The following is a 15870-nucleotide window of genomic DNA, read 5'->3' on the forward strand; positions in this document are numbered from 1 at the left end:
CAGAAACTTTTTAAGAGAGAGACTTGTGGTGAGATCAACGTGTTCTTCGTGGTTTTTATATCTCTTTTTCAGCCTGTCCTGGCCCGGTGGTTTCATCTCATCATGATGGTTCTGGCTCTCCATAAGTGGTTACAAATTTTCTCGCCATTAATGAGTTGTGGCTCTCCATTTGGTGGTTTTGTGTCACCATTTGTGGGTTTTGTTGGTTTTTGCATTTGGGTGTGCTTTATTTTTTTTTTGATACAAAGATATTCTTGTGGAAAAGAAACCCCCCTACATTCCAGAAATAGATGATCCTTCATATACTAACTTAATGGGAAATAGAGATATTCCTAATGGGTATGGTCTGCCACTATCTTCTGACAAAAACCTGTTATCTTGGAAAATATAGATTCTATTTTTTCTACTTATGAAACCATATCTGGCCTTTTTTCCTGCTATATGTTTTATAACTTTTAGGCACCTGTAATGCTGAAGGACAAAGTATTAATATTTTATAATTTCATTTTGGCAAATGTCATAAGAAAGTTCATATCTTTTTGATTGATTGTAAATGGTTTCTTCTTTCTTTTCATTTGGCATAAATATCATATGGAAGGTTTTCAAATGTGTGTATCACTAAAAGTTGGGCACCTGAATTTGGGCTTTGCTTCTTTTTTTTATTTTTTATTTTTTAGATCTTACCTCCTTTCTCTTTAGCAGATCTGATTGGGAATATATTGATTTTTTACAAATTCAGATATGAGGTATTGATTGAGAATCTTATGGATCCTGCTCATGTTCCTTATGCACATTATGGAGTAAAGGAAATTCTACCATCCAAAAACAGTGAAGTTTTGAATAATCCTTATGTTCTGCCAATAAGTTTTGATTTCTTTATTTATGACTGAAACCAAGTTACCTTCACAGCGGAGGCTGATAGAGAGGGGTGCACACCGATTGAATTTAAGATTGAAAAGTTGGACGGCAATGGGTTCAATATAGTACAGTTTCAGGAATGGAGCAGATGCACATTTATTGCCCCATACCTGGTTTATGCATCTCTTAAGCCTGAGGATCAAGCTAATGGATCTGAATCATCAGCTGGAACCAGAAAGGTTATCTATTAGATTGATTAATCTTTTATACATAGATGATAAACAAAATTTTTGGTTAATTCTTACTTATGTATTTCATTTTTCGTTCCTTAGTACTTCTATTTATGTAAATCTTGGTTGATGCAGGATACATCTGTGCAGAAGGAATTTTTTTTAAAATTTTTTTTCCATTCCAGTTAGTCCAGGGAGTAGCAGATTGATATGGAGCTTCCCAAGAAACTATGGTCATTGGATTAATAAAGTTGTGCCACGATGGATATTTCATAAGGAACAAAACCTGGTTATAGACTCTGATTTATATCTTCTACACATTGAGGTGACTCCCATCTCTTTGTATGTTATTGCAAGTTTCTTTTCTTTTTTTCTTTTTTCAATCTAGGCAGCTGGTTTATTCCATTATAAATCACTTTTGCTTTTGATGGGTTACTATCGAATTAAGTTACTGGTATAGGTTCACCAGATCAACCTTACTATAGATTCATGGGTGTGCTTTATTCTTTTTTTTGCAGAAATCACGGTGGCCAGTGGTTATGGGTTCACAATAGAGAGAAAAGAAAGATAGAAGTTTTCCCCATTGCCTCCCTCAACCCTTTGGCTAACTCCTTGAATTTATAAAAAATAAAAAATAAAAATAAAAACCCAGTTGCCCATAGCCACTAGAACCTCTATAGCCACCCGACCCACCATTCGAAACTGTAGAAACTAGAAAATGATCAAAACCCAGTTGCCCAAATCGCATTTCAAAACGGCCCAAATTCTTAAACTCGGCTCCATGGCTAGAACTCAACAGGTGAGAGTAAGAGTGGCACGAAGAACAAGTATGAAACCCACTAATCTGAACTGGGTTTGTGGGAATTCGGGTGGAATGCGAAATGGGTCTGCGAGAAAACCCCATGAAACTGAAAGAGAGTAGGGATTTGCGGGTGAGTGATGCTGAAAAAGAGATATAAAAACCACGAAGAACACGTTGATCTCACCACAAGTCTCTCTCTTGAAAAGTTTCTGAGTTTTGGGTGTTTTGATTTACATTATGTTGTGTTTTGGTGTTAAGAGGTGTTTTTGTAACGGCTGGGCTTGAGGTGGGTTACGGAGATTGACGGAAACATACCACAGGTGGGTTAAGTGATACTTTTCAAACCACGGGTAGGCAAAGTGATTTTCGCCCTAACCACAGGTGGGTTATGTGTAATTATCCCTTTTTTTTTTTTTTCTCTTGCATTTTGTCCACCACACACATATACCCATAGGATTCCATCCTCTCCTTTTTTTTTTCCTTTACTTTCCACTTATTCCAGAACCTCCCTCTCTCTTTCTTTCTCCAGCTCTCTCATTTTCTACTCTTTTTTTTTTTCTTCTTCTACTTGGTTCCATAAGTTCTCTAGCTCTCTCTCTCTGATATGTCTCACATTATCTTGCTTGCCTTTTGGTGTTATTATCTTCAAACACACACAAACAAACATAGAGAGAAAGGAGAAATTGCCTTTGCTCTACCATATCGCCACCGCTGCTCCTCCTCCTCACTGCGGAGTGCATGCAACTAGGGGTCAGATCAACTTCTATTTTTTTTCCTTGTTCTTGATTAGTTGTTGTTTCTGATTTTAGATTTGTAAGATTGGCTTCTATTTTTTTTTTCTTGATCATTTATTGTTGTTCCTTTTTTTTTTTTTTTTTGTTCTTGATCTGCTGTTGTTGTTGTTTTGATTTTAGATTTGTTGTTTAAATTATATCAGTTTTATGAGAGCAAGAATTTTTTTGCTTTTATTGTTGTGGTTTGATTAATTTTAAGATTATGTTTTTGAGTTTGTATTTTGATTATGCTTGAGTTTAGAGATGTCTGAGAGAAATGAGGCACTGTGCATGGGACTGAAGACATGAGCATCCTTTATTGAAGGGCAATTTGGTAATTGCCCAACTTACCCCAATGGATATATCAAAACACACACGGACTTTTGGCAAAATGGACCTGAAGAGCTCCAAATCAAGGATGCGCGTTCTCTTCACAAGTATAGAACGCAATTTTTTCCAAAAATTGCGTTTTATACTAACCAAACGCTATTTTTGGGCTAGCTTTTTTCCAAACATGACTTTTGGACTGAAAAAGTTGAAACAAACGGGCACTGAAATCCTTCATGCACTTAACGTAAACACCCCAAAAAAAAAAAAAAAATCATACATATGTCCCCACAGAGTTGTAGTTTCACTAATAATTAATTTCTTACATGCCTCAAATTTTGACCAAAACAGTCATGTATGTTTCAAAATTACTTATTTATGTTTATGTTAATTTATATATATATATATATATATATATAACTAAAATGAAGAGAAAATCCAATTAGATTACCAATTGGAATCTAATTTTGAATCATCTCATATAATTTCTTAATTCCTGTACAAAATGAGTTATTAATGCAAAAGCCCAGGAGAAAAAGAAAAAATAAAAATAAGAAAGATTTGGTTTGACTTTGAGAATGCATTGACGTGATTGTTGGCAATAGTGATTTGGAAATATCAAAAGAAAATAATAATGAAAATGAAATTTATATTTAAGTTGGACTTAGCAGTTAGCTTAGCTAGGTTTTGCTCCCATCTAGAACAAATCTAAATCAAAATAAACTAAACTCTAGCACAACAAAAAATTAATAATATTTTCTACCAACTTTTTTTATAGTATTATTATTATTATTATTATTATTATACAAATAGTGGTTGGACAAATTAATTTGACAATTTTATGGACAATAATTTAAATAATTTATTTCATTTATTATAAATGAAATTATATTTATTTTATAAGTATCTATTTTGTATTTTCAAATATACAAACACTATATATATAATGCGTGGGGTTACAAACTAATATATTATCTATTTAAAGTTGAAACTGAGAGAAAATTTAATTGAAATTTTAAATTAAAGTCTAATTTTGTGTCATATGTCAAATCAATTTCTTAATTTTGATACAAATATTTATCACTAATTGAAACTGTGGGGATCGTTCGATTGATAGGCCCATAAGATCCAGAGTTGGTTGAGGATTGTTGGGCCAGTGGCCCATCCGAGGCCGTATACCCGTCCGAGACCACATCATGCTCCTCGGCAGTACTCGTTCGAGGACGATCGAGTCCGAGGACGATCAGGACGTGGTCTCGCCGCGATCAGATCTCAGAATTAGGTCATCTCAAAGGGTAGAGTAGCCGACTAAAGATGAAAGAGATAAGACAAACAAATATCTGAAACTACAGCTGCCTCCGCATTAATGACCTCTCAACCAACTCTCTGGCCGCATTAATGTGGAGGTGATACCTGAACAGTAGGGAAGCAGCCTTACAGCTGCCCATAGGAAGTTCCAGGAGGTGCCAGATGGGACATAAAGAAATCCCCCGGACACAACCTACACGTGTTCGACGAGGATGGAGCGCAAAGGGGGGTATATAAACTAAAAGAAGAACATGAAGAAGGGGATCGGAAAAGAAGGAAAGAAAAAAGAACAGACATAAACTGGAGAGAAGGAAGTAAGAGGAGGGAGAGAAAAGTTGCACTAGGGACTTAAGAAAAACGTTCATTATACCAACTGAAAAAAAAAAACAAACCTTGTACGGGCTTGAGAGAAAATCTTGGAGGTAGATACCACAGTTAATCTAGTTCTTTACACCCACGCTCTACAAATTATATTGTCTGGGCCTTTTACGTACGAACCCAATATTGTTTAGGTTCGTCACTAAATCGTGTCCTTACAATTGGCGCCGTCTGTGGGGAGAGTTTGTGTTAGCTTGTATAACCTCTGATACAACGTTTCCGATGGAAGGAGTGGAGCTACTTCATCCCGCAGCGGGACTGCAACAGGATGATGTCAACTTGCACCAGGCGGAATCAAGGGGCTCTCAGCATGGTGGTCCTCGAAGGAGTCCCGAACGGAGGTTAGTCCGGGAGGGAAGTATACATACCACTCATACCACGAGGAGCCATACACGCAGGAAGAGTCACGTTTCCCACGCGAAGCATGGTGGGGATCTGCAACGTGAGATTGCGGACTTGAAGAGAGAGCTGCGCCATGCACGGCGGGAACGTTCCCCACCTCGCTCCGAACTATCATCCGGGGAGTCGGATGGAACTAGCTACAGGCGGAGATCGAGAACGCCGCAGAGCGAGACTTTCTCCTACGAAGAGGAGCGTCGCCATAGGCGTAGGCGTAAAAGTCCAACTAGTAGGGGCTTGGGAAACGATGCCATGAACAAAGCCTTGAGTCAAATTTCCAGGTCACCCTTTACAAGAAGCATAGATGATGCTACCCATCCTCGGCGGTTCAATCAACCTACGTTCTCTCTGTATGATGGCCATTCGGATCCGGTGGAACATGTAAGCTATTATAGCCAGAAGATGGCTATTCATTCCAGGGATGATGCCCTGATGTGCAAGATTTTTCCGTCGAGTTTGGGTCCAACGGCGATGAGGTGGTTCAACGGCTTAAGGGCCAACTCTGTTGGATCTTTCAAAGCACTGACCCAGGCTTTTGGTGCTCGTTTTATTACATGCAGCAAGACTCCTTTGCCGCTGGGGTCCTTGTTGACCTTGTCTATGCGAGAGGGCGAGACTCTCAAGAGCTATTCGGATAGGTACTGGGAGATGTTTAACGAAATAGGAGGGAAGAATGACGCTGTGGCCATAACCACTTTCAAAGCCGGTCTCCCAGCTGATCACGACTTGAGGAAATCCTTGACGGGTAAACCTGTTACCAGTGTGCGCCAACTGATGGACAGAATAGAGAAGTACAAAAGGATAGAGGAGGATCAACTTCAGGGAAAAGGGAAGGCCAAGATGATCCCTCAGGAGAGGAGGGATTTCAGGTCGGATCGTTATAATAACAACCGACCAAGGAGGGACTTTGTTGGCCAGTCGGCCTCAGCAGACGCCCAAGTCGTTAATGCGGTATTTCGGGAGCCTGTTCAGCAGGTTTTGGAGAAGATAAAGGACGAGCCATTTTTCAAATGGCCTAACAGGATGGCAGGAGAGCCTACAAAACGCAACCCTAGTTTGTATTGCCATTACCATCAGGACCATGGACACACGACAAACAACTGCAGGAATTTATGGGACCATTTGGAGCAGTTGGTCCGGGAAGGAAAATTAAGGCAGCTCTTGCATCACTCCAGCGGAAGGGCGAGCCAAGCAGGTTCCGAGGTGCATGGGGATGCTTCTTCAAGGCTCCCTCGGGGTACAATCAACGTCATCTTTGCGGCCCCGGGGAGGACTGGATCTTGCCCCACCAGAGTGTTGTTGGTGTCCCGATTCCCGGCCGAGGATCGTTCTCTAGCATAGAAGAGAGCCAAGAAGCGTGTCCCCTTGGTTTTGGGTTTTTCAGACGAAGATTTGGAGGGAACCATACAACCCCATGAGGATGCCTTGGTGGTAACGCTGAGGATTAGTGGGTACGATGTCCGAAGAGTGATGTATCCGGATTTGTACAAGGGGCTAGGTTTGAAGCAGCAGGACTTGACAACCTATAATTCTCCTCTGGTCAGTTTTGAGGGAAGGTTAGTCATTCCCATGGGGCTAATCAGGCTGCCCGTGCAGTCAGGCATGGAGGTGGTGGAGGTGGATTTTATTGTCGTAGATGTTTTTTCTCCGTATACGGCTATCTTGGGCAGACCCTGGCTTCACACACTTAAAGCGGTTTCATCCACCCTGCATCAGAAGGTGAAGTACCCGTCCGGAAACCAAGTGCTGGAGATAGTAGGGAATCAAGCGGCTGCTCGGCAATGCCAAGTAGCGGCTATACGGCATCGGCCTGAGGCAGAAACCTCGGCTACAGCCGATAATGAGTCATAGCAATTAAAAATCCCAGCATCAGGTTTAGACGTACCAACCAATGGGGTAGAGTGTGAAGATCTGGAGAAGGTGACTGTTGCTGATGATCCAGAGAAATTCTTTCGGGTTGGGGCCAAGTTGCCTTTGCAAGAGAAAGCGAGTTTGCTGGAGTTCCTCCGAGCTAATGTGGACGTCTTTGCATGGGACCCGTATGAAGCTCCAGGAGTAGACCCAAGTTTCATTTGTCATCGACTCAATGTAAACCCTGCCGTTCCCCCCAGAAGGCAAATTCCTCGGCGACCATCGAAAGAGCATGCTGAGGCAGTCCGAAGTGAAGTTGTCAAGCTAAAACAGGCCGGGGCTATCAAAGAAGTCTTTTACCCCCAATGGCTGGCCAATACGGTGGTAGTGAAGAAGAAGACGGGGAAGTGGCGAGTGTGCGTGGATTTCACGGATCTTAATAAGGCACGCCCCAAGGACCCATTTCCTATGCCAAAGATTGACCAGCTAGTGGATGCGACCGTGGGCCACCCTAGGATGAGCTTCTTGGATGCCTTTCAAGGGTATCACCAAATACCGTTAGCCGTTGATGATCAAGAAAAGACCGCTTTGGTGACCCCGGTTGGGAACTACCATTACAAGGTGATGTCTTTCGGTCTGAAAAATGCTGGATCTACCTACCAACGCATGATGACAAAAATGTTTGAGCCACAGCTGGGCAGAAGTATTGAAGTTTATATTGATGACATGGTAGTGAAAAGCAAGGTAGTGACTGAACATGTGGAGGACCTCACTAGCATCTTCGGGATACTGAGAGAACACAAGTTGCGCCCGAATGCTTCGAAGTACTCCTTTGGTGTAGGTTCCGGGAAATTCTTGGGGTACATGGTGACCCATAGGGGAATTGAGGTGAATCCAGATCAGATTAGGGCTATTAACAATTTGCAAGCGCCCCGAAATCCAAAGGAAGTGCAGAGGTTGACGGGGATGACTGCTGCGTTAAACCGGTTCATCTCTAGGTCGGTTGAAAGGTGTCGTCCTTTTTTCCGTCTGTTACATAAGTGGCAGGGATTTGAATGGACCGAGGAGTGTGTTGAGGCGTTCCAACAGTTGAAAAATTATTTATCCAAACCGCCGATCATGTCTAGCCCTGAAGTGGATGAGATGTTGTATGCCTATCTGGCGGTAGCTCCACACGCAGTCAGTTTCGTTTTGATGCGAGAAGACAATGGCGTCCAGAGGCCGGTATATTATGTAAGTAAATCCCTCCATGAAGCCGAGGTGAGATATCTGTCGTTAGAGAAGGCCATACTGGCAGTTGTCCATGCAACACGTAAACTTCCGCACTATTTTCAAGCTCACACTGTAGTTGTTTTAACCCAATTGCCTCTCAAATCCATACTTAGAAGTGCTGACTATACCGGTAGAATTGCCAAGTAGGGAACGATTCTGGGTGCTTTTGACATCAAATACATGCCCCGCACCTCTGTGAAAGGTCAAGTTCTCGCCGATCTGGTAGCTGAATTCGCTGAGTGCCCTGAGGAAGTTAGTAGGAATCAAGATCACATGGATGAAAAATCGATTGGCGTAATATCCGCGCCAGGAGGGCCGGTATGGAAGGTATACGTGGATGGGGCCGCAAACCAACAGGGAGCTGGACTGGGATTGGTTCTGATATCTCCCGAAGAGGTCATCATCGAGAAGTCGCTAAGGCTAGGGTTCTCAGCTACTAACAATGAATCAGAGTACGAAGCTCTGATAATGGGAATGAGCATGGTCCATAAAATGGGTGGAAAGGCAGTGAAACTGTTCTCGGACTCGAAGCTGGTCGTTGGCCAGGTGACTGGAGAGTTGGAGGCCAGAGACCCAAGGATGCAAGGGTATCTGAACCGGGTTAGGCATATGCGAACAGAGTTCGAATCTTTTGACGTATTACATATTCCACGAGGTGAAAATACCCACGCAGACTCCTTAGCGACCCTTGCCACCTCCTCAGTACGAAATTTCCCTCGGGTAATTATCGTGGAAGAATTGCGTACTCCCACTTCACCAGAAAAGGAGGTTTGCCAAGTTCGTCAAGCTAGTTTGACGCCATGTTGGATTGACCCTATATTAAAATTTCTCGACAGTGACGGATTGCCCGAAGATAAGGTGGAAGCTGAGAAAATACGAAGGAGAGCACCTCGGTACTGGTTATCCGAGGATAAAAAGCTATATAGACGGTCCTTCTCTGGGCCATACTTGCTCTGCGCGCCTCTTGAGACAGCAGAATTAATCCTGGAAGATTTGCATGAGGGTATTTGTGGAAACCACACAGGAGGAAGATCCCTGTCATGCCGAGCACTAACGCAAGGTTATTGGTGGCCGAATATGCAGAAAGAAGTACAGGAGTACGTTAGGAAGTGCGATCAGTGTCAAAGATATGCTCCGAATATCCACCAACCCGGAGGAGTTCTTAACCCTCTCTCAAGCCCTTGGCCCTTTGCACAATGGGGGCTGGACATTGTCGGCCCTTTTCCTAAAGTTATAGGAAACAAGAAGTACCTGCTGGTCGGCACAGACTACTTTACTAAATGGGTTGAAGCTGAGCCCTTGGCGAACATCCGGGACGTAGATGTGAAGAAGTTTGTCTGGAAGAACATTGTTACGCGATTTGGAATCTCACGAGCTCTTGTTTCGGACAACGGGCTCCAGTTCGATAGCAATGCCTTTAGGAAATACTGTTCAGAACTGGGAATAAGAAACAGATATTCCACTCCAGCTTATCCGCAAGGCAATGGGCAGGCTGAAGCTGTTAACAAAGTCATTGTCCATGGGCTTAAGAAGAGATTAGACGACGCGAAAGGAAGATGGGTGGAGGAACTACCACATGTGCTTTGGACGTATCGGACAACACCCCGGCGTTCGACGGGTGAAACTCCTTTCTCCATGACCTATGGGGCCGAGGCCGTTATTCCGCTGGAAACTGGATTCCCGACGTTAAAGACCAGTGCATTCTCTTCGAGTAATAATGATGCGATGTTGGAAAAAAGTTTAGACTTGATTGAAGAACGAAGGGAGAGCGCAATGGTTCGGCTAGCTTACTACCAGCACAAACTCAAACAGTGCTACGATAGCAATGTGAGGATGAGGCCGTTAGCCATAGGCGATCTGGTGCTGAGAAAAGTCCTGGGGGCCACTAAGAATCCAAATTGGGGAAAACTGGGACCCAATTGGGAGGGACCATATCGGATTACTTCTGTAGCTGGAATAGGGGCTTACTATCTAGAGGACCTAGACGAAAAACCTGTACTCCATCCTTGGAATGTAAATAATCTTAGAAGGTATTATTATTAGTAAAGAAGTTTTAGTTCAAATATTCTCTTTTAACTTACGTCAAATATGCATCCTATAAGTCTCGCATCCTGTCATATCATACTGAATTGTTAAACAGAAACTGAGTTATGCCAGGTCCTCGGATCGCAAACTTAGTGGAAATTAACATCCTATCATACTGAATTGTTAAACAGAAACTGAGTTATGCCAGGTCCTCAGATTGCAAACTTAGTGGAAATTAACATCCTATCATTCATACTGAATTGTTAAACAGAAACTGAGTTATGCCAGGTCCTCGGATCGCAAACTTAGTGGAAATTAACATCCTATCATTCATACTGAATTGTTAAACAGAAACTAAGTTATGCCAGGTCCTCGGATCGCAAATTTAGTGGAAATTAACATCCTATCATTCATACTGAATTGTTAAACAGAAACTAAGTTATGCTAGGTCTTCGGATCGCAAACTTAGTGGAAATTAACATCCTATCATTCATACTGAGGTGTTAAACAGAAACTATATTATGTCAAATCCTTAGACTACTAATTCGGTGGAAACTTACCTGCTAAGTTGTGTATTGAATTATTAAATGGCAAAAAGAGTGGTGATGAGTTTTCTAAATCATAAACTTAGTGAAAATAATGCCCTATGAACATTCGTTAAGGAGTCAGAAAGAGAGAGCTTCGAATGCAAGATTGGCATACAATGAAAGAGGCGTCTGAAATGAACCCATCCAAAATTACGACGACAAAGTAAGTAAGTGTAAAGATAACTTAGAACCATCAGAATGATAAGAAAGTAAGAGAGAAAGTCCTCTATTAAGTGTCTAAATTAAAATTACAAAACAGTTTCTATCTTTTTACTTTTAATTGATAATGCCCCCAGTTGATTGAACTGTGGAGTCCAATTCTTGTTGAAAACCCTGTGAGACCGTATCTATCTTCGAAGCAATGGTGGATTTGTTTGGGGAAGCTCCTGGAGGGGAATTGCGAGGTAAAACCTCCTCGCTGGGGTTAATGGCTGGGGCTGGAGTATCAGCCTGGTGTGTTTGAGGAGCTGAGGAGCGTATCGTTTCGGGGTAATATACGTTCTCTGGCTTACGTAGTTCAGATGAGGCTTCAACCCCAGCACGGTTAAGGGCCTCGCTCCAGGTTCTCGCACAGAAGATGCGGCACACCTCCGGAACTTCAGCTCTTAACGCTTTCTCAGTTTCAGCTATCCCAATTTCGTAGCCCCTCTGCTCGGCTTCATTCATTGCCTTCTCAGACTCGATTTTTGCTTTCTCGGCTTGTTCTTTAAGCTTCTCGGCTTTCTCCCTTAACCTCTGAGTTTCTTCCAGATGCTTCTTAAGAACCAGAACTTGCTCCTGAGTTTTCTTTAGCTCGGCATTCGCCTCACGCAGAAGCTTGGCTTGTTCCTCGGCCTGCTTCTTGTAGCCTTTTGATGTCGATTTAGCACTCTTGCGAGCTTCTTCTTCGACCTGTAGTTTTTTCCTTGCGTCGCTTAAATCCTGTTCAGATTTGGATAAGGTTTGTACAGCCATAACCCTTCTTTTCTGTTCACCATCTAGCTGGTTGGAGCAAGTATTGAGCATCTCATCTAACTTGAAAGTGTTTTGGATGATCTGTAAAAAATGGGAGGGGGGGTGAGTTAACGTTATAGTTAATGAAAAGTGCACATTAGTAAGTAACAGTCACAGAAGGAAACAACATAAAAGACAGCTTCTCACCATGCCCAAGTATCGTTTATTGTCAAGGATGAGTTGGTTCTTCCTCACATTCTTTATCTCAGCCATATCCTTTGGGAGCAATAAGGCCTCCTCTATGGCCGAGGCTACGTGGCACCCAATGCCGCCGTTGAAGTCCCTTATAGAGGCATCGTCTCGCAGGGGCTCCCTACCGAGCATAGGTACTGGCAGCCACGCTTGTGAATCGGGATGTGGTGAATCGGATTTCTCTTGGCCCCGCGTAGCGGGGTGCCCAGTTTTCTGCTGTTTTACAGCTCGTTGGACATCCTCCTCTCGAGTGGGACGAGATTTGCTCGCATCTACCACCCCCTTACCCTTCTGTTCTCTGCGCTTCTCTTGCTCGGCAATGCTGGGCGGTGCTGGTTGCGGAGATGATCGAGGAGGGTGGCGAGGGACTGGAGGAGGAGACCTGGCTGGAAGAGGTGAAACCTGGGATGGTACTGTTTGGGCAGGTGCAGACTTTCCCTGTTGATCTCCTATCAGCTCCATCAAGCTTTTCTGGGGTTTCCTTTGTACCCCCATTTCGTCAGAACTTTCCTCGGGGCTTGAGGGCTGATCGAAAATCTCAAAATCGTCCGTAGATTCAGATACTGTTACAACGGTCTCCTTGCTTTTTTCCCTTTTCCTTCTCCTGTTGGTCCCTTTTTTCTTGAGGGAAGGTGAGGGTGAAGAAGGCCTCGCTGAGACGCTGGCCACGAAAAGAGGCTCTGTGAGAGGTGTGTGTTCGGGAAGTGGAATACCCTCTGGAACGATGAACCCTTCGTAGGCAACACTGATACGGCGAAGCCGAGGATCGCGTGCCCTAATCACGCACTTCGGCGCCTGAAAGCCAAAAGAAAGATAGGTATATCCAAGAATTAAATGTGCTACCCGTAGCTGACCATCAGCCTCGTTCACGTATATTTCAGCTCTCAATAATCTGTCTAGGCTCGCTTTGTTGACCAATCTGAGATTGGGCTTCGTGTAGCGTCTATCTGTAAAACCGTTGATTTTAAAGTTAAAAGTTGTAAGACGTGAAAATAATAAAGGTGATTAAAATGTGATCATGGGCTAAGTAGCATAGGTCTATAACTTCGCACCCACCTGGTGTTCCCTCCACTGTCGGGCAAGGTAGACCATCATGCCATTCCCCAGAAAAAATGAGGAAATCTTCTTTTAGGTGCTTATTTGAAGCAGGGAGGCACTGAATTAACCTTACTTCAGGATATCTCGACTTGAGATAATAGTCCTGGTCAGCTAGGCGGTGAAGGCTGTACACCCAATTCACGTCATGATGGGATAGATTCAGACCCATTCTCTGATTCAGAGCGTCTATACTTCCCAAAACCCTAAACATATTGGGAGCGCATTGGGTGGGGGATAGCCTAAAGTAATTAAGGTAACCCCTAGTGATACTACCCATGGGAATGGTCATCCCACCTTCAATAAAGGCGATCATGGGGATAACCACTTCCCCAGTTTGCCTGGCGTCAACCCACTCCCCTTGGGCTGCATACCTCATCCCTACCGTTGGTGGGATATTGTACTTCAAACGGAAGTTTCTAATACCCTCCTTGGAGTCAACGAGACACCGAAAGGGATTCCTCTGTTTCCCCCTTTTTTTTTTTAAGAGACTTAGTAGAGAAAAAACTTTTTGGTTTTGAATAAAAATGGTAAAAGCTTCAAGAGGACTTACAGGTTCAAAGGAAGGACCTCGAACAACGTACGATTATTTGTAGTCGCTAGGAGAACGGTGAAGACTGGAAGAGGGCAGGTTCAGTGTATAGGCTTTGGAACCACGTAATCATTAAGGGTAAGGTACATGTTCGATTTGGGAACGCCTTTATAGTCATGTGAAGATTGTGAGCGGCAAAATTCCCGCTCACAAAACAAGAGAAGCCCCCTACCGTTTGATTTGGATCTCGTCGTCGAACGTGGGAGACAAGGGAGTTGTCAGAATTTAATGCTGCCAAAATCGGGGTGCTGAAGCGTCAGGGGCATGCCCCGAAATGCACACAGATGCAGGCTTATGACGTCAAAATCCACCTTTTCTCCTGAGGAGTCGAAAAGTAGGATTTTGAGGGGCTATTGTGAGGATCGTTCGATTGATAGGCCCATAAGATCCAGAGTTGGTTGAGGATTGTTGGGCCAGTGGCCCATCCGAGGCCGTATACCTGTCCGAGACCACATCATGCTCTTCGGCAGTACTCGTCCGAGGACGATCGAGTCCGAGGACGATCATGACGTGGTCTCGCCGCGATCAGATCTCAGAATTAGGTCATCTCAAAGGGTAGAGTAGCCGACTAAAGATGAAAGAGATAAGACAAACAAATATCTGAAACTACAGCTGCCTCCGCATTAATGACCTCTCAACCAACTCTCTGGCCGCATTAATGTGGAGGTGATACCTGAACAGTAGGGAAGCAGCCTTACAGCTGCCCATAGGAAGTTCCAGGAGGTGCCAGATGGGACAGAAAGAAATCCCCCGGACACAACCTACACGTGTTCGACGAGGATGGAGCGCAAAGGGGGGTATATAAACTAAAAGAAGAACATGAAGAAGGGGATCGGAAAAGAAGGAAAGAAAAAAGAATAGACATAAACTGGAGAGAAGGAAGTAAGAGGAGGGAGAGAAAAGTTGCACTAGGGACTTAAGAAAAACGTTCATTATACCAACTGAAAAAAAAACAAACCTTGTACGGGCTTAAGAGAAAATCTTGGAGGTAGATACCACAGTTAACCTAGTTCTTTACACCCACGTTCTACAAATCATATTGTCTGGGCCTTTTACGTACGAACCCAATACTGTTTAGGTTCGTCACTAAATCGTGTCCTTACAGAAACAATAAAATGATTTTATTAGTTTTATATTAAAGGTGGCAACACATTCAATAAGAATTTTAAATGTATATATATATATATATATATATATATATATAAGAATTCTATAGCATATTGAACTTTTAGTTTTTAAAATTTTTATTTATTTTAAGACAACTAGAAAACTCCTTTTAAAAAGAAAATAAAAACCATATAATTTGAAAGAGGGAATATTTATTTTGAATATGAATGGAGTAAGATAATTCAAGAAAAGTCTTTCTAAAATTATAACTAAAATACTTAAATCATAATTATTATTAACATAACCGAAAATTTAGGGAAAATTAAACTTTAAGGATATAATTCGAAAGAAAAAATTGTTAGCCTCTAACAATTGAACTTTTTTTTTTTTTCCAATGCCTCCACAAAGAATAAAAATATAATGATCAAAACTATAGTTTATAAAACTAACTCTAAAGTATAACACAAAGACCAAAGATGCAAAGCAGACATAATAAAAGAAAACCAAATAATATTACAACAAATTCCAAACTATGGTAGTCCAAAAACAAAAAACAAAACAAAAACAAACAAACAAAATAAAATGTGAATTTTCAAAAAATAAAAACAAAATAATAATACTAATAAACTACTACCCTAGGGATAGAGCTAGAGTTGCATGATAACAAATTTGAAATACCAATGTTATAGTAGATGAGTACTTTGATGCCAAGTATCCTTATATTTAAAATGGGTTTCAATTTGTGCTAACTGCTAAGTGTCATTCTATTTCATTTGTAAAATTTTGAATGTATAATACTAAATTTTATCATATTTTAAACTATTTTAAATCTATCTAAAACTACTTTTAACTCATTCTATTTAGGTCTCATTTGCAACTAATTACTTCCAATCTATTTAAAACCTAAATTTTTTCTTTACAAAAACTTATTATTAGTTCAAATATAAATTTCAATGACAAATTATATTATGTTCAAGAAGTTAGTTGTTCATATCTTATTTAAAAAAATGCACAAATGAAATAAATTTATTGCATCACAATAACAAAAATTAAGTTAAGAAGTAAAATAATATATTATTTT

At 41.9% G+C, this 15870-nt stretch overlaps 1 protein-coding gene across 1 annotated transcript; it reads left to right on the plus strand.

Moving 5' to 3' along the window:
* Positions 1-262: 262 nt before the first annotated feature.
* Positions 263-1509, plus strand: LOC115962751 (protochlorophyllide-dependent translocon component 52, chloroplastic-like). The gene is made up of 4 exons (XM_031081629.1): positions 263-339; positions 740-828; positions 910-1097; positions 1224-1509. The coding sequence occupies exons 1-4, from the start codon at positions 314-316 to the stop codon at positions 1275-1277; spliced, it is 357 nt and encodes a 118-aa protein (XP_030937489.1). The 5' UTR covers positions 263-313; the 3' UTR covers positions 1278-1509.
* Positions 1510-15870: the final 14361 nt, after the last annotated feature.

The sequence above is a fragment of the Quercus lobata genome, chromosome 10 (genome assembly GCF_001633185.2).
Source record: "Quercus lobata isolate SW786 chromosome 10, ValleyOak3.0 Primary Assembly, whole genome shotgun sequence".
In the NCBI taxonomy this organism is placed as follows: Eukaryota; Viridiplantae; Streptophyta; class Magnoliopsida; order Fagales; family Fagaceae; genus Quercus; species Quercus lobata.